The 22,710-nt window shown below is 36.1% G+C and overlaps 1 protein-coding gene across 1 annotated transcript in view; it reads left to right on the forward strand.

Annotated features, from left to right (window-relative positions):
- The window catches only part of TYR (tyrosinase), a 93,847-nt gene that overhangs the window by 34,292 nt on the left and 36,845 nt on the right, over nt 1–22,710 (forward strand). The window contains exon 3 of the mRNA XM_041730470.1: nt 8,424–8,571. Coding sequence (XP_041586404.1) covers nt 8,424–8,571 — 148 coding nt within the window. The remainder of the gene's footprint in view (nt 1–8,423; nt 8,572–22,710) is intronic.

Genomic DNA, 22,710 nt, shown 5'->3' on the forward strand with positions numbered 1-22,710 from the left:
ATATCTGCCATGAGAGCTGACAGCATCTTTTCTCCACTCTTTACTCAAAGACATCAAGTTGGTACCTTGAAATTAACAATCATGGAAATATTTACACCATGAAAATTGAGAAATGCTACAAAACAACATATTCTGCTGCTGCCCTGCATTTCCCCTCTAAGATCTGGTTACTAATCCTTTGCTAACACACTGCTGGGAATGTCAAGTGAGAAAATGTGCCTGAACATATTTTGCACACTATAAAGTATAATGCAAACATGTTAAAATACTCATTATAGAAAATTATGGATATATAGGGAATCTGTGACTTGCATATGAAAATATCATTAAATGATCCTGCCTAATTAAAAAGCAAATAATAGGGATCCCTGGGTGGCTCAGCAGTTTGGCGCCTGCCTTTGGCCCAGGGGGTGTCCTGGAGTCCCGGGATCGAGTCCCACATTGGTCTCCCTGCATGGAGCCTGCTTCTCCCTTTGCCTGTGTCTCTGCCTCTCTCTCTCTCTCTCTCTCTCATTAATAAATAAATAAAATCTTTAAAAAAAAAGCAAAGAATAAATGAGATAGTGGGACACATTTAAGACATTTGACTTGTATTTTATAGAACTGCCCTATTGAAACAAGCCAATGACAGAATGTTATGTAGAACCTTTGCAGGGTGACTAACAATCTCTGTTGGTCTAGGATTATGTAGTTTCCAAGGACAAGGATTAGCTATATAATTTGCAAGGCTCAATGCAAAATGAAAATATAGAACACCTTGTTCGAAAAATATTAAGAATTTCAAGATAGCAACAGCAGAGCGTGAAACCAAGTAAGGGCAGTTCTTAGGTGGAGAGCACTCAGTTGCATGCTTGTGAATCTGATCCAACCTATGATACGGGATTTTCAGTGCTAAAGCCAGAACAGCCTGGGGCAAGCAGGGACGAGGATATTATACCTTTGCTTCAAAAATGGCCTTAGCAATTAATATATTATCAGAGTTTTAGCATATCCAGTGAAATATACCAAATGTACCAATCACTATCAATTCAGTCTTAAAGTGAAAAAAGGGAAGAGAATATAGCTTGAATAACACTTTGTCTATAAGGATCTTTGCTTATTTCAGCCTGTACAATTCAGTGAACTAAATGACTCTACTGTGCGGTTCAATATTCCTGTCATTCCGAACACACAAACCTTAGAATAAAGAAAGCCATTAGAAAATTTTACCTTGGGAAGCCCTGGTGGCCCAGCGGTTTGGCGCCGCCTGCAGCCCAGGGCCTGATCCTGGGGACCCTGGATGGAGTCCCATGTCAGGCTTTCTGCATGGTGCCTGCTTCTCCCTCTGCCTGTGTCTCTGTCTCTCCCTCTCTCTCTCTCTCTGTGTCTCTATGAATAAATAAAAAGAAAATCTTTAAAAGAAAAGAAAAGAAAATTTTACCTTAAAACAGGTTTCAGACAAATTTTAAATGAAGAAATGGACAATTATCCTTGATGTGTAAGATCATATTATAGATGTGTCTATAAACTGGAGATAAGATCTAAGAAATATTGAAAAAATCACTGGATGATGTAAATTATATATATGCTGTGTATTTATAATATGTATGTAAAGGAAATAATTACCTTATGTGCATGCACATACACAGCACACACACACTGAGATTACTAACAGGAGAAATTAGTCTGATATTTAAAATAATAAACAATTTAAAGTGATGACACATGAAAAAATTCTGTTGTTCTCTTTTATTGAGTTTATGGAGATGACTATGACTAATTATGCACTATCGTCTTTGTGCAAACAATGAAAATAATTAAAGCAGTGATTTTCAAACTTTGGTGTGCATTGGAATTGCCTGGAAGACTTGTTGATGCAAATGGTGAATCCCACTGACTTTCTGATTCAATAGTTCTCTGGAGGGCTAGAATATTTACATTTCTGACAAATTTATAGATGAATGCTGCTGGCTCTGGGACCATATTTTTGAGAACCGTGGAATTTATCGGTCATTTGTGACCTTAACTGTCATCTAATAATTATATGGTAAGAAGCAATCACCCACTGCTACATTTGTTTCATTTCTCCATTCCCTGTTATTGAAGGAATTTCCTGAGTCAAATTAAAAGTATTCCCTAATAAACATAAATGCTAATTAATTACATTTATGGCTGTAGAGCTAGTACTTTATTTGAGAAAGCTTGAAATTGGATTGAAAGCTAATGCTTCCATTATACCTAGGGACCTACTTAGAGCCAAGATCTTTTTTTGATCTGCAATATTGTATTTCTGCTGCAAATAGTTTCAACTATAAGCTTTTTAAAGTACTCAGCCATCAAATACAACCCCTTAAAATCATTGTGTATAACCTTATGAGGCTATGCATTCCATAGTTCCTGAATGAAGTTGCACATTAGGAGACTAATTACGGGGAAGAGAGCCAGGGACCTGAACAGTCACTTTGCTTCAATCTTCAGATGCATTAACATACAATTGTCTTTCTTTTTGATTTCTTTTCTCCATTTATACCACTGAAACTCTAAGAAATATTGAAAGGGGCCTGAAATGCACTGAAAGTAAAATTAAATCAAATAAATGTATTCTGTTCTGAAGATTTAACGATGTACCTTTTCACATTTCAGAATCTACTAGGCATGATAAAGTGTAACATCTAAACCCAGTTTCTTAGAAAGAAGGATGCAGAATGAAATAAGATGATATGGGTAAAAATGCCCAGTCAGTGCCTACCGCATAGTAGTTGCTACATTTTTTTAAATATAATTTTCAAGGGTACGCATTGAAGGAGTTATCAGCATTACAATATTTTGTTTTTATTTTAAATTTTATTTATTTATTTACTTGTTTGTGTATTTATTTATTGAGAAAGAGAGAGAGTACATAGGCACGAAGGGAGTAGAGGGAAAAGTAGAGAGATAATCTTAAACAGGCTCCACACTGAACGGAACTGGATTTTATGACCCTGAGATCATGACCTGAAATCAAGAGTCAAAGGCTTAACCAACAAAGCTACCCAGGCACCGCAATGTGAAAATATATTTTTTAAAGATTTCATTTATTTATTCATGAGAGACACACAGAGAGAGGCAGAGACACAGGCAGAGGGAGAAGCAGGCTCCGTGCAGGGAGCGTGATGTGGGACTCGATCTCAGGACCTTGGGATCACCACCTGAGCCAAATGCAGATGCTCAACCACTGAGCCACCCAGGTGCCCCCACCATGTGAAAATATTTTAAGGCAGAAGTGTGTGGTGTGAGATTTTAAAGGCAAAAGCATTTTTGGACTTTCAGAATATAACAAAAAAAAATTTCAAGTGAAGGGAATAATACCTTCAGAAGTAAAGTTTTTAAATTGTGATCTCAAGTTTAGAGGATGGAAAGCAATTTAGACTAAATCAGTGAATTTCAACCCTGGTTGCACATTAGAATCGCTTGGGTGTTTTTAAAATTCCAAGTGCCTGAGCCCCACTCTATACCAATTAAATGTGTATCTCCAGGGGTTGGAGATAAGCTTCAATATTAAAAACAAACAAACAAACAAACAAACAGAAAATCTCTCCAGAGAACTATTGGGGAGGAAACAAAAGAGAAAAGACATGGATTGACAGGCTGAAGTTTTCTATTGTTATGATTAGCCAGAAACTGTGATTATTCGTTTCCCATAGGAACACAGCACACAGACTTTACAGCCTAACAGAGTACTTCAGGCAACCATCCCTGCCCTTCACAAAGAACTTTGAGCTATTTTGGCATCTGTGACTGCTAACAAGGTCCCTGCTGGCTTGCTGGACTTCCCATCATGGGGAATCTTCAGACAAGACTGAAGCACCTGTTACATCTGTTAATAGATGTAAGCTCATAAATTCATTTGGTGGTCCCTATTACTTCCAAGGTGAATCAGCGAGTCAGCACAGATACAACCCAACTGTAGTTTACAGGAAAAGGCACAGGTTTGAAATCAATCAGAGCTATCTTCAATTCCTTGATTCCCTCCGTTACTAGCTTGAATTTAGATGTGTTAACTCATAGATGTGTAACTTCTGTAAACTTAAGTTTTCTTGTCTGTGAATTGGGACAATGATACTATTTATATCTAGGTAGACCTGGGATTCACATGAGACCAGGTACACAAGAGATATTTCAAAAGCTTGATGTATAAACTGTTATTTGGTGCCTAGAATTTCCTCTTTGACTTGCTCTTTCAAAAGAGAATTAGAGTCTCAGCAAGAGAATTTACTGATATTGGTGTAAACGTTTCTTATTTTTCCAAGGTGATTTACTGGCCAAAATGAGGGATCCCTGGGTGGCGCAGCGGTTTGGCGCCTGCCTTTGGCCCAGGGCGCGATCCTGGAGATCTAGGATCGAATCCCATATCAGGCTCCCGGTGCATGGAGCCTGCTTCTCCCTCTGCCTGTGTCTCTGCCCCTCTCTCTCTCTTTGACTATCATAAATAAATAAAAATTTAAAAAAAAATGAATTGTGTGAAGAAGTAAAATAGAAAATAATTTATTCAAATTTTCATACTAATCACATCCATGGCATTTTCTCTTTTTGTCTCTTAACAAGCAGCCAAGTAGAGCTCTTTGAAGATCCCTTTGGATTTTATGGAGAGAAATGTATCTTTTCTATTCCCAGTCTCTATAGAATGGTCTAAGTGAAAGGCTGAGACATATTTTACATTTGATTTTCTTTTAAATACAATGATGTGAGTCTCTGTCTCTGTGAGAAATCAAAGCAAAAGATTTGGTCCCTACTTCTAAGGCATTTCTAGTCTGAAGAAACAAGATTGCACAGTTTATTTAAAAGAGTTAATATAATAAGATTATCTATATTAATAATCTAGTACCTATCACAAAGAAGTTGGATATTTGTTCAACTTGTATCTTTGAACTATTTCTGAGCATGTATCACAATAGTCTGACAAACTCTTATGTGCTTCTTACTCAGATATCCCTTCTTAATAACTTTGGAGGCTTTCCCAGATGCAGCATCTGGCAAATTAGCCAAAGAAGTGAGTAAAGAAATACTAAGCCTTGCTGAGAACACTGTTAGAAATGCAATCCTACTTTCTAAGATCAGCCTAACAATGGATGAGGGCAAGCAACAGGCAGGTTCTATAGAGCAATGGAGTTAGGAAGAGGTGAGGCGTCTGGTGTTGAAATGGGTCCTGATGGTGGGTAGTGTGGCAAAAGAGACATTTCTACCATGGGAGTACTTCATATTCTTGGCTAGTATCTCTCATAAGTACCCATTGATCAAATGCAAAGAGCCGATAGAAATGATAGGTACTACTTAGGAAGCATCCATTTTGTGTCAGATTCTGTGCTATTTGCTTCACATGTGCTATCAAAATTATTCCTCATCAGAATCCAGATGGGCATTGATTATCTCCTCTCTTACCAAGGAAGAAGCCAAAACTCAAAAAAGAGAGCTATCTCTACAAAAGCCATACATTTGGTAACAGAATTGAAAACCCAGTTTGCAGAGCTCTAAAAAATCTTTTCTCTATAGCAGTGTCTTCAAACTGAGATAGCCACACTACTGCAGATTCACTAAGACTTTCTACAGGATACATGGTACAGAACATGTTAAGGAAATTTATTTCCAGGTCCTCCTCCCAAGTATATTTTTCTAAAATGAATCTTGAATGGGAAGGTTCCTGAAGGTTCTCCTTTTCCTCTGCATCTTACCCAATATTTTCTACTTTTCAGGAGAAAAGCCTTTCTCTCATATACCCTAAATCCATTGTCAATAGCACATTCTCAGAGGGGGGTAAAACCTCACAGGTGCCAAACAAGTAGAGCATTCAAAATATTGTGCCAGTGTCACTATAGGGCATGACTTTAATGACTAGGTGGCAAATATCTTGAGTCATGTGGTTTGTAAATAAATTCATAATTTATAAGATTGCTTTCATTAAAGAATTCTTGACTGAGTTGTCAGCTGACAAATCACATTATTTTGATTCTGGATCAGTGAGTCATTTTTTTGCACGTAACTAAAAGAGAGTTCAAATAATTAAGGGAAATTGCTATAAAAAATCTTTTATTCCCATGTAGTTATTTTTAAGAACAAAGTTTCCTCAGGACTCAGATTTAGTTTTTGAAATTAAGAAAAGAATTTATGTGAAACTTTATCCTTTGCAGTAATAAATAATATTAATCTATGGATAACTAATTTTTAATTAATGATCTTTCACCAATATTATTAAGAAACAAACTTTCAATAAAATTTTACTCTTTTATATTTACTATTTTGTAAAACATTTTAATATATTTGTGTGATTTTATAAGTTGCTTATGGCTAAGATGTTTAGTGATAAATTAACCCAGATTAATGTTTACATGGAATTTTTAAAAAGTAATTTTAATTTTTGTATATATTTTCATTGCAGAAAAGCTTTTTGTATCAAGCAAACTTGTATAATACTTAATTATGTTTCTGTGGGAAAGTAGAATAAAAATATGAGATGAAGTCAAAAAAGGTAATCTCACAAAATTTCATACAATATTAGAGATGACAGTGAATAAGGTGGATACATTTTTTAAAACATTGTATTAAATGTTTAGTTTTACATGTATACTATTTTCAATATCCTTGAAGTTATAGCCTCTGAAAATATTTACAATTATGATTAAAATAATCTGGATCTACTTAAAAACATATGAGAATATATAAACAATGTGATTTTAAAACTTTCATTTGGTGCCATCAAGGATAAAAGCTTAAAGACCATTGCTGTACAGAAGTCTGTCTCCATGATATGGGATTTATTGCCATATAGAAAAGGCAGTAAAACAATGCATTCAAGAGCCTGAACTCTAGAATAAAACAAGCTGTGTCCCCACCTTAATTTCTCTTATTTATTTTTAAATCTAACACAAGTTACTTGACTTTCTGAACCTCTTTTTTTTTTTCAAATTGGTTTAATGGAGATGATAAAGGTACTTAATTTGTTGGATCACTCTAAACGGTATATAAAATTAATCATGTCAAGCTCATAGAAAATATCTGCATACAGTAAAGGCCAAGTATATACAATCATACAAGTTTCATAGACAAAAGGGAAGGGAAGTGCATGTTCTTAGGCTATGCACCCAGTGGGAGCAGAACTTAGCCTAGTCTCCAAGAATGAGTGGAAAAAGCTCAAAAGGAGGGGAAAAAATTCACTAGCTGAGGGGTAGAAATCTAGTGAGTCACAATGGTGAAGGGACACAAATCATCAAATGTAGCAGTCAAGAGCTGCATCTTTAAAAACAAACAGATTGACAACAAAATAATCCTAGTTGCATAAAATTAGCTAGACCCCCCCCCACCCAAATCATAGTGCCTTCACTGTGTGTATCCTACCTTTAATATTATTATCATCTTCCAGTTTCTGTTTGATATTTCTAAATTCTAAAATTTCATAATATGCCCTTGGCCATATTCCCCCACCTAGGTTGCTACTTATAATTTAATTTTGATAAATGGACTTCTTTGGTTCTGAATCTGAATTCTACCTGTTTTATGTTTTGCCTCAATGGACTGAACTGATATCTTCCTCTTCATCTTCCTCTTCCCAGGGACTGTGTGAAAGAGAATGCAAAATAATAAGAGCTCAGGTTTTGAAGCTTAATTGAACAAAGTTAAAATCTCAACTCTACAATGCTCTGTGTCACTTAGGGAAACTTAACTTCTCTTGGCCTCAGTTTTATCTTCTTTCCAAGAGAGATAATAATTTTTAATTGATAGAGTTGCTGAAAAGGTTGGAGGACATATGTCACCAAAAGCATGAGGCACAATTAATATTCAGAAAATAATGGCTCATATTATCATTATTCTCCCACTATTAGTATTCCTGATGCAATAAAAGGAACCATTTAATGGAGTTCTGATTAGTTTTGGAATGAATAGTTGGCAAAATCACATTCTGATCTGATGTCTGCCAGACTTTGATATGGGAGGTCACAAATTATATGTTTTCTTTGGAACCAAAAACCAAAATTAAAAGTAACCACCAGAACTGGAAAGCAAGGAGACACATACAGGCTGGAAAGATCTGCTGTAAGTGCTATTAAAGACTGAAGTAAGAGTGACCATGCTGATTATTATAAAAAGGTCTTATTACTTTTCAGCATCTAAAGGAGAAATAATAGGCAGAAGCAACAGGAGGGAATATGATTGGCTCCACCTATTCCACCTGCTTAATCAGTCCACTGTACCCAGATTAACATCTTTCAATTCCACCAAGATTTATCAAATGCTCAGTGGGCATACAAAATATAAGGAATCTCAATACAGAATGAATTTTATTATATTATAGATTTTTATTACTTTGAATTAAGCACTCAAGTGTAGTTGCAAACCAAATGAGATAATCACTGAGATTTTCAATTATTAGTACAAACTGATTTTTTTCTTTTCAATTTTCTTTCTACCAACAGGATTTGCTAGTCCACTTACTGGGATAGCAGATGCCTCTCAAAGCAGTATGCACAATGCCTTGCATATCTATATGAATGGAACAATGTCTCAGGTACCGGGATCTGCCAATGATCCCATTTTTCTTCTTCACCATGCATTCGTTGACAGGTTGGTTGACACTTTTCCAAAAATTACGTGCTTACTTGTGTTAAATGTAGTGGGACTTTATTACAGAAAAACTAAGAAATTAGCTTTTTCTATTGTCTCTGATCAAGTTCTCCCAGAAAAAGACCTGAAATTAAGGATTTGAAAGTAATTGTTTTATTTAAGTGTTTTATTATAGAGAAACCAGTAAGAAAATGGGGGAAGGCAGGATAAGAAGGGGAAAAAAGCCAAATAAGAGTGCAGTTTCGGTCAGATTTTGGTAGAGTGAATTATACCTGGGTTTGTCTTGCCTTAAGACAAGGGAGCTAAGTTTTTTCATTACCATATCAAATAGTCATTGGCTATAGGTTGCCCTGAGCTCCCGGTGCTAGCCCATTCCAGACAGGCTTCAAGGCTCCCGTGCCTAAGGGCAGTTTTCTGAAGGTTGCAGGACCATGTGGCTGGGAGTAAATTTAGCTTGTAGAATCAGAGTGGTGGGCACACAGAGCAGGCACAGGGAATCTAAGGCCATCTGGGCAGGGCACAAATCTTCTACATCTCTCTTCGAAGTATTTTCTTTCTCTTTGGCAATGTTATTATTATTTCTTCTTTTCCAATCTCAGACTCTCACATAGAAGCAGATATAGTCTTTGATCTCAACCACTTGCCTGAGCATTATATGATTAGGTCTCCAGACATGATGCACTATGGCCCAGCTATCTTGTTTAATGTGATTTAATTCTCCTGGAGCCTTTTTCACCCTTATTAATGCTACATGTGTAATGCCTTATCCATAAAGAATTTAGACTTAATAATAGATGATGATAGCAAAAAAGAAAGTACCTGGAAGAAGGTCAGCTGTCTGTTTCTGGAATTCTTCAAGAAGAGAGGAAGAAGTAAAGCACTGAATCATAACAGATGAACGTAGGACTTTTTTTGATCCCCTCTCAGGTAATTTTTTCCAATGAAAAAAGGACATAGATTCATACCTGCCATTAAGATAATAGTTTCCTTCTCTGTGGTAAATATAACAAGTTCTATTTTTCCTGTCTTAAAGATAAAGAAACTGACCCTGAAAATTAGTTGGTTTACTCATAGTATCACCATTTCTAACTCACTCATTTTCCCCAGGAATATGGATATAACATCAGATAAAAAAAGCAACCATGAGCCTGGAAGGTTATTAGGCAGGTTGTTATTGTCTGCAGGGCAACTCTAATATTATAGGAATTAAGTGACAGCCCAAGTTAGTTTTATTCAGAAATCAGTTTTTTAAAAAGTGTATAAGCACCAAAATTATAATATTAATATGACATCTTAACTACCTGTACCTGTATACAAAGGAGGGAGCAGGAGGCTTAGAAGAACGTCTTACCAGAAAAAATAGATTGAATTCTTTTTATGAAGTCATCTTTACATCATATTGTCCTTGTGATTTTTTGGCATTTTTTTGATCTTTAGTGCCCCAGGAACTTTAAAGAAGTCCAGATTTCCTAGACACCTTGATGCCCTAGGCAAGAAATCAGCAAACTATGGCTATAGGCCCAATCTGTCTCCTGCCTTATTCTTAAACAGGATTAGTTGGAACATAGCCACAATCATCCATTTATATATTGTCTATGACTTGCTTTTGCACGCTTTACAAAGGCAGAGTTATGACTGAAGCCATTTGGCCCACAAAGTGGAAAATATTTAGTTTCTGGCTCTTTATAGAAGTTTGCTGACCCCTGCCAAAGCAGAATTCCATATTTATATACCAGAAAAGAAAAAAAAAAAGTTGATCTCAAGCTAGCTTGCCTATATCTGTATTTACAGAGAATACTATAATTGAAATCAGTGTCTGGAGGCATGTTTGTTTAGCAGAGATAAAAACCATTATGTAGATGTATGTCTTTTAGGCCACTCTTGAAAATTAAAATTTTCTGCCCTCTTAGAATTCTCTGCTAATCCTATCTTACTATTAGATATCTGTATGATCATTAAAATAACTTAAAAATAATAAGCAAATGGCAAGGTAGTTTCTCACTCAGCCCACAGAGCCAAGCTGATGAAGATTCTGTGGATGGAGAGGAAGGAAAAAGAACCATTATGAAGGATAGAGACCCTTGGATCTATTTCCTCTCAAGTGTCCTCTCAATCAGAATCACTACCACTCAAGTATTCATAAATATATTTATTGAGTACCCACTGCGTGCGGAGTATATTTGCCTAAATATTCCACATTCCCTCCCGCCTCCATGCATGGCTTATTCCATTCTCCAAACCTGGAACATATTTTCCTTTACTTATATAATTTTTATGCAGTCTATAGGACTCATTTCAACTTTTACCTCCTCCATGAAGTCTATCCAGACCATGCCTGTCTGTAACCATCTCTTCCATCCAGAAGTGTGCTGGAGCCAACACACATTGGCTAGCAAGATCTAATATGGACATCTTTTCTCAACTTTGCCTTAGTGACCTGAAACTGTAGTTTGAAATTAGCCATGGTGGGCCTGAAAAAGCATAGTCTAGTGGGAAATATAAACAAGTAAACAATGATAGAACATTAGGGCTTATGCACAATCATGGAAGACATTCTTAGAAAGCTACATAAAAAATGATGATGTAAGAGCCGAGTCCTGAGGCACAGCAGGCCTACAAGACAAGAATGAATGTTCAAGGATCAGGAGCACAACTCCTGTCTCCTTGAGACCAGTCACAAATGAGGAGTATGAACTGAAGAAGGAAATGCAAGTTTGGCATTCAAAACAAGAAAATAAGTCCCAAGGCTGATAGGAAGATAAGCTCAAGAGATTCCAGCAGCCACACAGTCTGTCATCAAAATGTGCCAATGTTGGGAAAAGAAAGACGTAAGCTAATTCCAATTCTCTCTACCACTTAAAAAAAAAAATCATAGAATGGATTTAATATAACAATTTTAAAAGACAATATACATTTAATTTTTACTAGGTTTGAGGCAACTTTCAAAACTGTTCACAAGTTCTATTTCATTCAGTTCACACCAAGTCTATAATGTAGGTTCTAGGATTATTCTACTTTTAGTTTTAAAAAAAGAGTTGGAGATTATATAGCTTTTAAAGGACAGAGTTGAGAGTTAAACAATGTAATTTTACTACAGAACTAGGTTCTTAACCTCTATGGGCAATTCCCTGGGGATTTGAAATATAAGTGTCTTTCTGATTGCTCTTACATTGAAGAAAAAACATTTCCATTAAAAATTAATTCATTCAAAAAATTAATTCATTCAAATATATTTAAAATTTTTACTATATTCTTTAAATTTTTACTATATTCCATATACCATGCCAGATACCATACCTATTTTATTTGTTGAGATGAATACAAAGCCCTGACCTCAGGTGCTTACAGTCTTTCAAAAAAGAAAAAAAAAAAATAACAATGTGGTACAGCCTATAAAAGGAGTATATGGGTATATGAATCCAGAGAAGAAAAGGTTAACTCTGCCTTGAAAATTAAGTGCTTTCTAGAAAAACCTATCCTTCAATTTATTCATAAAGATGAGAAAAATTAGAGATATGATAAGGAAAGTAAGGAAGTATATGTCATGCTTAGGGAACAAAATTGGTAAATCATAAGATAGAGGAAATCATGTTGAAGAAATTTTATTTTGCCAGCCAAGAGAATAGGTTCCCATAAGTAGTAGCAAGATTTATATCAGATTTGAGGGCCCTGACATGTTCTTGGCTTCTTTGAAAGACTTCCTTTAAAGACTATATTGAAATGTTTTAGCTTTTATTTTTGTTTTCTTATAAATATTTTTTTAAGAAACAATATAAGGAGATTAAGGGAAATTACCTAAAATCCATCCTGCAATTTAGAAAATTCAGAAAAGTAAAGAAAGGAAAAAATTAACAAGAGAATCCTTACTCCACCATTCCAATATACACTAAAGAATTGTATTTGCACATAATTCTGTACTTTTTTTCCTAGCTAATAATCTCAGATATATTTCCACATCTGTACATGTAGAACTATTCCTTTCCTTTTGGAAGCTTTATAGAATTTCATTGTGTATCAAGAGAATGAGAATATAAGTCACAGACTAGGAGAAAATAATTGCAAAACACATACCTGATAAAGGACTCAATCTAAAATATAAAAAGAACTCTTAATATTCAACAATAAGAAAATAATCCAATTAAAAAGTGGATCAAAGTCCTTAATAGATGCCTCACCAGAAAAGATATACAATGGCAAGAAAGCATATGAAAAGATTCTCCAAATCATATATCATCAAGGAAATGCAAATTAAAACAACGAGATATATACCTATTAGGATGACCGAAATCTGGAACACTGACACCACTAAACACTGATAAGGATGGAGACGGACAGGAGCTCTCAATCATTGCTTGTGGAAATGCAAAATGATATGACTACTTTAGAAAATAATTTGGCAGCTTTTTATGAAACTAAACCTACTCTTACCATATGATCCAGCAATTATGTTCCTTGTTATTTACCCAGAGGCGCTGAAAACATATGTCCATGCAAATATCTGCACGTGGAAGCTTATATCAACCTTATTCATCATTGCCAAAACATGGAGCTAATCAAAATGTCCTTCAGTAGGTGAATGGATAAATAAACTGTGCTGCATCCAGACAATGGAATTCAGAGATAAAAAAGAAATGAGCTATCAAACCATAAAAAGACATGGAGGACACTTAAATATATACTATTAAGTAAAATAAACCAATCTGAAGAGGTTACGTGTTATAGAATTCCAACTATATGACGTTCTGGAAAAGGCAAAACTATGAAGACTGTGGAACGATCAGTGGTTGCCAGAGATGAGAACAGGGTCAGATGGATAAGCAAAGCGCAGAGGACTTTTATGGCAGTGAAAAAACTCTCTATGATATTATAATGATCAATATAGGTCATGATACATTTTTCTAAACCCAGAGGATGTATACTACCAAGAGTAAACCCGTAGGTAAGCTTTGGACTCTGGGAGGTAATGATGTGCCAGTGTAGGGTCATCAGTTGTACCAAATGTATCATTCCGGCAGAGGATGGCATGTGTCAGGGCAGATGGTAGATGGGAAATCTCTGTATCTTCCTTTCAATTTTGTGTGAACCTAAAACTTCTCTGAAGAAAATGATAAGACTATGGGTTAGTTAAGATTTTAAATAACTGAAATTATAACACTGAACTCTTGCTGCCTAATATCAGGTAAAGCACCATTAGGACTCATAAAATGAAAGGTATCATGGACAGTGAGGGCATTGATGAATCTCTAGGAACTTCCCGTAGAGCATACAATTTCTAAAAGACTAATATTAATGTCATTTACTTATACAAATTTAACTTAAGGAAGGCTGAGTATCTCTTCTTCTTTGAGAATTCTTCTTATGTAACTCATCAACAGTAACTAATAAATAAACCTATTTGTTTCTGTCTCTTTTTTCATAAGATGAAAGAACAAAGCTTTGTGGCTTTTCCATGAGCCCTCTAAGATATCACAAAGAGAGTTTTAAGTGCAAAAGATATTCTAAAAGATTGATTTAACTTTTTCTATACTTAGGACCTGATGTGGGCAAGACAGGAATTAAAGAAATTATCAGAGGAGAATTGAACATTTGCTTAAGATAGAATTATAGGTGCCCGAGAAACAATATTTGGTTATGTATTTAATCAAAGTGTCAATAAGACATTTTAAAATAAGTAAAAGAAGGTAACATGATTATAAAGTGTCTTTGTTCCTTTACAAGTGAGAAAAGAGAAATTTTGTTCTTATTTTCTTTCTTAAATACTAAGGAATATAATAAAGTCAACATAAAGTAGAGGAAATTATTCTAGTTAGATACAAAATTTCTTCTATCCGGAAAGTAAAGAGTAATCCTTTATATTGTAGGCAAAGGCAATAAGCAATAAACTAAAGAAGTAAAGCCATCAAAATTGAGATATTTGCTAAGGTTTCTAACAAATTTTCAAACTTAGGTATTCTAAATCAGGTCAAATAAAATTCACTTTCCAAATTTGCCTTTCATTAGCTCCTTCATATTATGGAACAAACTGACACTTTAAGACAGAGTTTAAGGGCTCCACAGGTCAGCACTAACTTCTTTATGATATTAAAGATGTCATTAATGTGCAATGTGTTCATAGTTGCTATCTTTAAATGAATCCATGTGTACAAAAAATTCCATTGTATGGATGCACTTTAATTTAGTAATCAATCACTTATTAACAGGCATTTTGATTGTTTCCCTCTCTCCTTTGCTAAACAATGTGTGTGTGTATATATATATATATATGTGTGTGTGTGTACCATATATATAATTTTGAACGTTGGTGAGTATATCTAAAGAACAAATTCTCAATATTAGAAGTGAAAGGGAAGAGGTTAAATACATTTAAAATTTGTAGGCATTTCTAAATTGCCTTTCAAAAATGATTGTGCCAACCATATTCCCACAAGTAGAGAATGAAAGTATTTCCTCCACTCTGCACTCTCACCTGCACAAGATGTCATTAGCCTTATTAACTTTGCTACTCTGAAAAGTAGAAAAATATCCATTTTAATGTCTCTATTTCCTATACATATTATAGATTTTTTTCCCCTGAAATCTATTGACATTTATTGCTATTTTATGTTGGGGTTTTTGTTTTGTTTTGTTTTGTTTTGTTTTTGTTTTACCTTTTAATACTAAATTGTATAGGTTTTTCATAATATTGTTAAAAGTTGGCCCTTTTGTCATAAACATTACAAATATTTTCTGCATTTTAAAATTATATTTTAAATTTTAATAATATGTTTCTCACTTCAGAAGTTATTGTTTTTATATGTCCTTTTTTATGCAATCTTTTGTTTGTGGCATCAATGTTTTTACCTTCTTGTTCCTCAGTATTCTTATCTGTAAAAAGAATGGATTGCCGTAAAAAAGCTCCAAGGTCCTTTTTGGACTTTACAATATTCTGGAAATTCTTTTTTAGAACTGACAATAGGATGCATTAGAACTATTACAGGACTTACATGGTTTTCTTAGTGACAGTTTAATCATGCTTTTTAGATATGATTAATAGGTAACTGACAAGTCCAATTTGTAGGGTTTTTTTTTTCCTCTGACATTTAGAATAAGGTCTGACAAGGGATCCTAGCTATTCTCAGGTTTGTAAAAAACAAAACAAAACAAAAACAACAACAACAACAACAAAAACCTTTCTGGCTAAAAGAGAGGGCTGAGGAGTGATTACCCTAAAAGAAAGACTAGGTTAGGTGTTATTTATTCTTTTTCTCTAAGAACACCAGATTTGGGGCATGCTAAAAATAGAGGGATTTGAAACTTTAAACCAATCTAACACTACAACACCCACCAAGCAAAGCCTATGTTTAAATAATGGAATTAATAAATTTTATGCTTATAGTTTCTTCAGGAAGGAAGACAAGCATTGATGCTGGATGGTGTGCTAAGGATAAATGTCAGGGCAATAGAAAAGGAGCTTTAGAAATACTTCCCTTTCCTTGACACCTAATCACTCAAGGACTCGCATGGACAAAACCAGCACACCTCTGCAAGCATGCACTCATTCATCTGTTAATTCAATAATAAATACCTTCTTTGTTTTGTGTGCTATATGAGGCAATGGAGATGGAGCAGTCTCTAAATACTGTTCCTCTCCGTCTCATGCCTCTCAGTTTCAGATGTGTAAATAAGTAAGTAACACACAAAAAAAATTTAACTTCTTTAGTAATAGTGGTTTAAAAGTCTAGGGTATGTGAAAGAGCAGAGAGAAGAGCACCAGAATGTAAGGACCGCAAGAGCTGTCCCCTTCAACGCCTAGATCTGTAGCACCTGAACAATGACCGAAACAGCGTGGCTATTCAATGAACAGTTGTTAGAGTCTCTTGTTCAGAATACTCTTATGACTGGTGGCTTAATGAAGAATGAGTAGGATTTCGACTTGAGAATTTTGTAGTAAAAACATTCAGTTCATAGGGATCAAAACAAGAAAAGCACAGAAGCATGAGGTTAAAAAAAACCCTAGGAAATAGAAGTTAAGACACAGCAAGATGCTAAAAACACACTGTGCTCACTGTATACCAAATACTAAGTGCATCCCATGGCTTGACTTGTTTAATGTTTTGGGCAATCCTACCAGTTAATGCTATTATCATCCTTAGCTTGGGGATGACTAGACTGAAGCATAGAGAGGTAAAGTCATCTGTCAGGATACGAACCCATGTTCTTAACCTGTACTATATACTTCTTGATAAAGAATTTAGAGTTAGCAGAAGAAATGTATATATAGAGAAAGAATATACTCTTCCCTCAGCAGAGGAGCAGGGACTGCCAGAAGAAGTGGCTATTTTGAGTACTAGCAGAGCAACATGGTTAGTGCAGCAGGAGAGGATTCCAAGAAACAAGTCAGTAGCAAGCTCAAACTGAAGGAGATTGGGGAGCAGTGGGGTGCAGGGGGTGTGAGGGAGAACGAGACAGGGCCAAAAATGGAGTGGGGAGGTTTGCCATTTAGAGTACTCGGCAGCTTAAGCCAGCAATTTTCACTCATTCTTAAACAGTCCTCTGATGTGGGTGGGGCTCCTCTCAATCACCCTGACCTGGCAGGCCCTGATTCAGGAGCTATGGAAGGGGGGAAGGTGGAGATGGAGAAGGCAGGTCCCGCAACCACCCTCTAGGAGCTCATAGTCTAGTTCCTAGATTCTAAGTGTGGAAGAGAAGTGCCCTAGTGGCAGAACCATGATACCTGCAGTCAGAGGCCTATGAGCATGTCCTGTGATACTTGTGTGACCTTGGGAAGGTTGCTAAACCTCTCCCAGCCTTATTTTCCTCTTATAAAATGGCAGTAATAATACTACCTTTCTCACAGGAGTATCAATTTATACTTTCAAAACTATAACACATTATACAACAACTAGTTGTTGTAGAGGGAATAGAGTATAAGGGACTTTTAAAAAGCATATAAGTGGGGATCCCTGGGTGGCGCAGCAGTTTGGCGCCTGCCTTTGGCCCAGGGCGCAATCCTGGAGACCCGGGATCGAATTCCACATCGGGCTCCTGGTGCATGGAGCCTGCTTCTCCCTCTGCCTATGTCTCTGCCTCTCTCTCTCTCTCTCTGTGACTATCATAAATAAATAAAATTTTAAAAAAAAAGTAATAAAAAAATAAAAAGCATATAAGCTTTTGCTATTTAAAAGGTTTTTATTTTATTCACTATTTTGTTATTTATTTTGTTTTTTTTATTCACTATTTTCCATGGATTCCTCAGTATTGATAACGCCTCTTCAGTTCTCCTATAGCCTGTCTCTTGAGTGCATGGGAATACCAGCCAGGTACAAACGTGAAGCAGAACATTCCAGGGATGGCAAGGCTGTCTCACAATGCAGCTACAGATTAATTACATCTTTTGGAGAGACTTGTTGGCTGTATTTGCTGCTGAGGCTTCCCCTCTACTCTACTCCCCAAGCATCCCCTGGGCCATCCTGCAACGAAGGCTGCCCTCATCCACATGCCCATAAGCAAGTGCCTTGCCAACTTGGCAGCCTAGAAATAGTCCAGGCAGAAGGCAGGTCCCTGGAGCTTTAGGAATGAACAGCAGATTGCTTGCCTGCTGGTGATTGCAAGGCTGAAGCTTGCTCAGAAAGGCAGAAATCCCAGGGCTATAGAAGGAGGTGAGTTCAGAAGCCAGAGAAATGTCTTAAAGTCTGCTCTAGGAATCAGATGGGATGACAGAGGAGGACCTGGCTGTTTCTTGGTATTTTTTCATATTGTTGGATTGTAACCAGCTTTAAAAATGTTCCCTGTTTGTTTTCTAAAGCAGAAGAGTTCATTCCCTGGAACAAGGAGTGATTATAACATCATAGCTATACTTACTCATATTCCCATGGCTGATTTTGTTGTTGTTATTGTTCAACTGAGCTCTTATATCAGCCAGTTTTGGTTAGAGCAATTGTAGGCTTGGCTATGTCTCCCAATAAATCTTGAGTTTCTTGAAGACAGGGTCTATGTATTAATCATCTCCAGCATCCAGCACAGAGTCCATCATGTCCAACCATGTGTTGGTCTGTGCCAACATAGACCCTGGCACGTAGGACACATTCATTAAATACTTATTTGACAAAGGTGTTGTATGATAATTCTAAGTGAGGCAGCCATCTGCTGTGCTATCAGTAACATTTTGTGGTGGAGTAAAATATTAATCTAAGGGAACTGAATTGCACCTATTAGCTGATGAAGAAGCCGCATACTATAATAACCTAAAGAATATTCCTCCTACAATTTGGGACATCTCACAACTCTTTGTCGAATTAATTTGCTTTGGTACTAGGGGAATTAAATTGCTTAAAGTATTGGTAACTGAAAAATCCAAAATGAAAGAGGATAAAGAAATATGAGTTGTCATCATTTTTGATGAATTTTTAAATCTGAAAGAGAATGCCAAGATCATTCCAAACCCCTTGTTTTACAAATAAGGAAACTGGAGACCAGAGATGGTACCCTGCTCAAGGACACAGTTCTCTGCAAAGTTGAGAACAGAATTTTTTAACATGACAGGGGGATATTTAACCAGGAAAGGCAGAAGCCTCGTGACTATAGGAAGGTCCTCACCATAATTATTTAGAGAGCCAAAGGTCAGAATGGCTGAAATAGCACCAAATATTAGGTCCAAGGGATGATCAGGGCTATAAAATAAGTCAAAAGGCCAGAAATCAAGAGACAAGGAGGCAATAAATCATGTGATGAAGATCACAGATTTTAGCATAGACATGCCAAATCCCAACACTGCTGCATCTAGCTCCATGATTCCTGGCAAGCTGCTTATTCTCTCCTAAGCTTTCCCTACTTCAGTCATAAAATTCTGCTAATATTAGTAGTTAACTAAAGTTGTAGCTTTGATAATTAAATATGATATTTTAAAAATGCATATGAAAGTTCTTAGAGCACAATTGCAAGACGGACAAGGTCCTGGCCATTAAAATGCTTGCATTCTAGAATGGGAAACCACAAGTAAACCAAGAAATAGAGAAGTGAACACAAAATTCAATTAAGCACTGTAATATGATATAAAATATGTATTTTATAAATAATTACTCGGAAATTTTCAATTTAGGTAGGCTGGCTTCTCTGAGAAAATGAGCTGTAACTTGACACTGGGCTTGTGAGGAATCAGCCAGAAAATTCTTTCAGGAAAATGTTTAAGGAAGTGAGAAGAACAAATTCAAAGTGCCCATGGCAGGAAAGAGCTTTGTTTGTCTCAGGGAAACCAGCAAAGCAAAAGATGGTATTTACCATCTTGCATCCATATGGAACATGGTACAAGATGAGGTTAAAGAGATCAGCAAAGTCCTAAGAACAGTGAAAATATTTTAAATGATTTTATCAGGGTACTGAAATAATTTTAAGATGATTGACATTTTCAAAAGTTATCTGACTACTGTGACAAAGGGACATGAATTACCCTATTGCACTAATGCAAACGAGAGACAATAGTGATTTCAACCAGAAGGGTGATGGCAGAGCTTTTGTGAATGAGATAGAGCCCACACGTATTTCAGAGGTAAAACCAACAGGATGTGTCGCTAGATTGGGTGATATTATAAATATTGCTAATGCCAAAAAGAAGAAAAAAAGGTGAAATCAAGGACGATTCTTAGGATTAGGACCATTAGAGAAGACAAATGGGCCATTACTGAAGTAGAAAAGTCTAAGCACGTAATAAATTTAGTAAAGAAAACTGAAAACCGAATCAAGAGTTCTCTCTCTGTAAGTTAGGGTCCTTTTTGGATATGATGATGAGATATTGAAGAGAGGCTGCCAAGTAGTCTGTTGGATAGTCTGTTGGAACTTGGAGTATGGAACTCAAAAGAAAGAAAAGGGTTGGAGGCACATATTTGGTCATCTTTAGCCTAGAGACATAATTTCACATCATAGGAGTGGAGGAGGTCACCCAGGCTCTTAGAATAAACAAAGAAGAAAAGCCACAGTCTGGCAAATCCTATTGAAAAGGTGAGTGGATACAGCTGAGTCAGCAAGGAAAGATGAGAATCACTGGCCAATGGGGGAGGAGAAAAAACAAGGATAATAAGTCACAAAAGCCATGTAGGCAGAAAATGAGGAAGTGAAAAAATGTATTAAGTCCTCTTAAGAGATTCATACAGTGGGGAAAGAAAACCTATCAGGTCTGAAAATATGGGAGTAGTTGTGTCTCTGACAGTAACAGTTAAGTAGAATGGGACCATCAGGAGCCAGATTAAGTGGTTTCTAAACAGCTCTTGAAAGTTTTTGACAAGAAAAGGAGCAGAGAGACAGGAAGCAGGAAAGGGGATATAGGATAAAAGGAGAAATTGAAACTTCTCATTTCTTTTAAAAGAGAGAGAATATTAAAGAATGTTTGTATGGTACTGAGAATGAAAAACTACGGAAGAAGAGACATGTTAGTGAGAGGGAAAACCTGCCAGAGAAAGGTTCTTGAGATTTGAGGCCCAAAGCCCATTGGGGAGGTGGGCCTTCACAATTACTGGGGATGGGTCTTCCTTTATGCCTGAAAAGACACAGAAAATAGGATGTGGATGCATGCGTATTTGTAAACTTGGTGTTGGAAAAGGTAGGGTCTTCTGATTCAATCATTTCCATTTTCTTACTGAAATATGAGGGGAGGTCATCAGCTCTAACTGGGATAGACCTGACTAGACAGATAAGGATGGGAAAGGAAGAGTTTGTGGAAGGTTTGAGAAAAAAATATTAAATAAATTATCTTTAATTTATGTCATTCATTATAGCAGTTGTCTCCTGAATTAAAGAAACCTGCTGGTTGGACAATAGGAAAGAATTAAAATATAAGTTTCATTAATCTCTGCTCAATACTCTGCAAGCCATTTCCATGTACACTATCTTTCTTAACACTTAAAGTAAATATTTATCATTCCCCTTTTAAAAGCTTGAAAACTGAGGCTCAGAAAGACTGAATATTCAGCCAAAGTTTCAGAGCTACTAATTAACGGAAATGACTTCAAATTAAAAAAATTAAATTTTTAATTCATCTGACTTGAAAGTCTCTGTATTTAAGTTCTGTCATCATACCAACAAGAAGGTCACTATAATCACATCAGAAACATGATCTGTAGGGTGATAGATTAGTTTCTATGCCTGCCATGTACCATAGCACAACAGAAACTTATTTTCTCACAATTCTGGAGAGTAGAAGCCTGAGATCAAGATATTGGCAAGGTTGGCTCCTCTTTCCTTGGCTTGTACGTATCTGTCTTCTCCCGATATCTTCATGTGGCCTTCCCCCTCTACACGTTTGTGTCATCATTTCCTCTTCTTATGGAAAGGACACCAGTCATATCAAATAAGGACTCTGATGATCTGATTTTAACGTAATAACTTCTTTAAAGACTTTATCTCCAAGTGCAGTAACATCCTGAGATGCTCGGGGTAGGACTTCAATATATAAAAGGGGCCTGGGGTTGCAAAATTCAGCTCATAACATATGGTGAGGATGAGAGTCAAACTGTAGTAGAATGAAATCAGGATAGAAATTGAAAATGTCAGGGGATCCCTGGGTGGCGCAGCGGTTTGGTGCCTGCCTTTGGCCCAGGGCGTGATCCTGGAGACCCGGGATCGAATCCCACATCAGGCTCCCGGTGCATGGAGCCTGCTTCTCCCTCTGCCTGTGTCTCTGCCTCTCTCTCTCTTTCTGTAACTATCATAAATAAATAAAATTAAAAAAAAAAAAGAAATTGAAAATGTCAAATGAGACCAAGCTTTTAATAATGTGATGACAAAATAAAATAGGACAGCAAATTGTTTGAAAAGAAGAACTCAGAGAAAGATTATTTGGGAATGGCTTCTTTTTTCTTCAACAATAAGAGATCAATGGCTGAATTATAACTTCAGAGAAATTTGCTAAGGAAATGAAAGGGGGGAAGCATTAAATGTGAAGCACATTGAAATGCTTTAAAAAGCAAACTATGAAAAAAGATAGATGGCTTCGATTCCACAAAATGAATCTCTAGGGAAAAGTACATTTTTTTCCCAAAGGAAAATCTCCAAATAATATTTTCAAGGGAAATATTACTATTTCCAGCAGTAATAAAGAAAGGGGTTTTCTGTAGCTGGATCCTTTTACAAAGCCATCGGGCAGGAGAAAGTTACATATATTTATCAAAA

The sequence above is a fragment of the Vulpes lagopus genome, chromosome 15 (assembly GCF_018345385.1).
Source record: "Vulpes lagopus strain Blue_001 chromosome 15, ASM1834538v1, whole genome shotgun sequence".
NCBI classification, from domain to species: Eukaryota; Metazoa; Chordata; class Mammalia; order Carnivora; family Canidae; genus Vulpes; species Vulpes lagopus.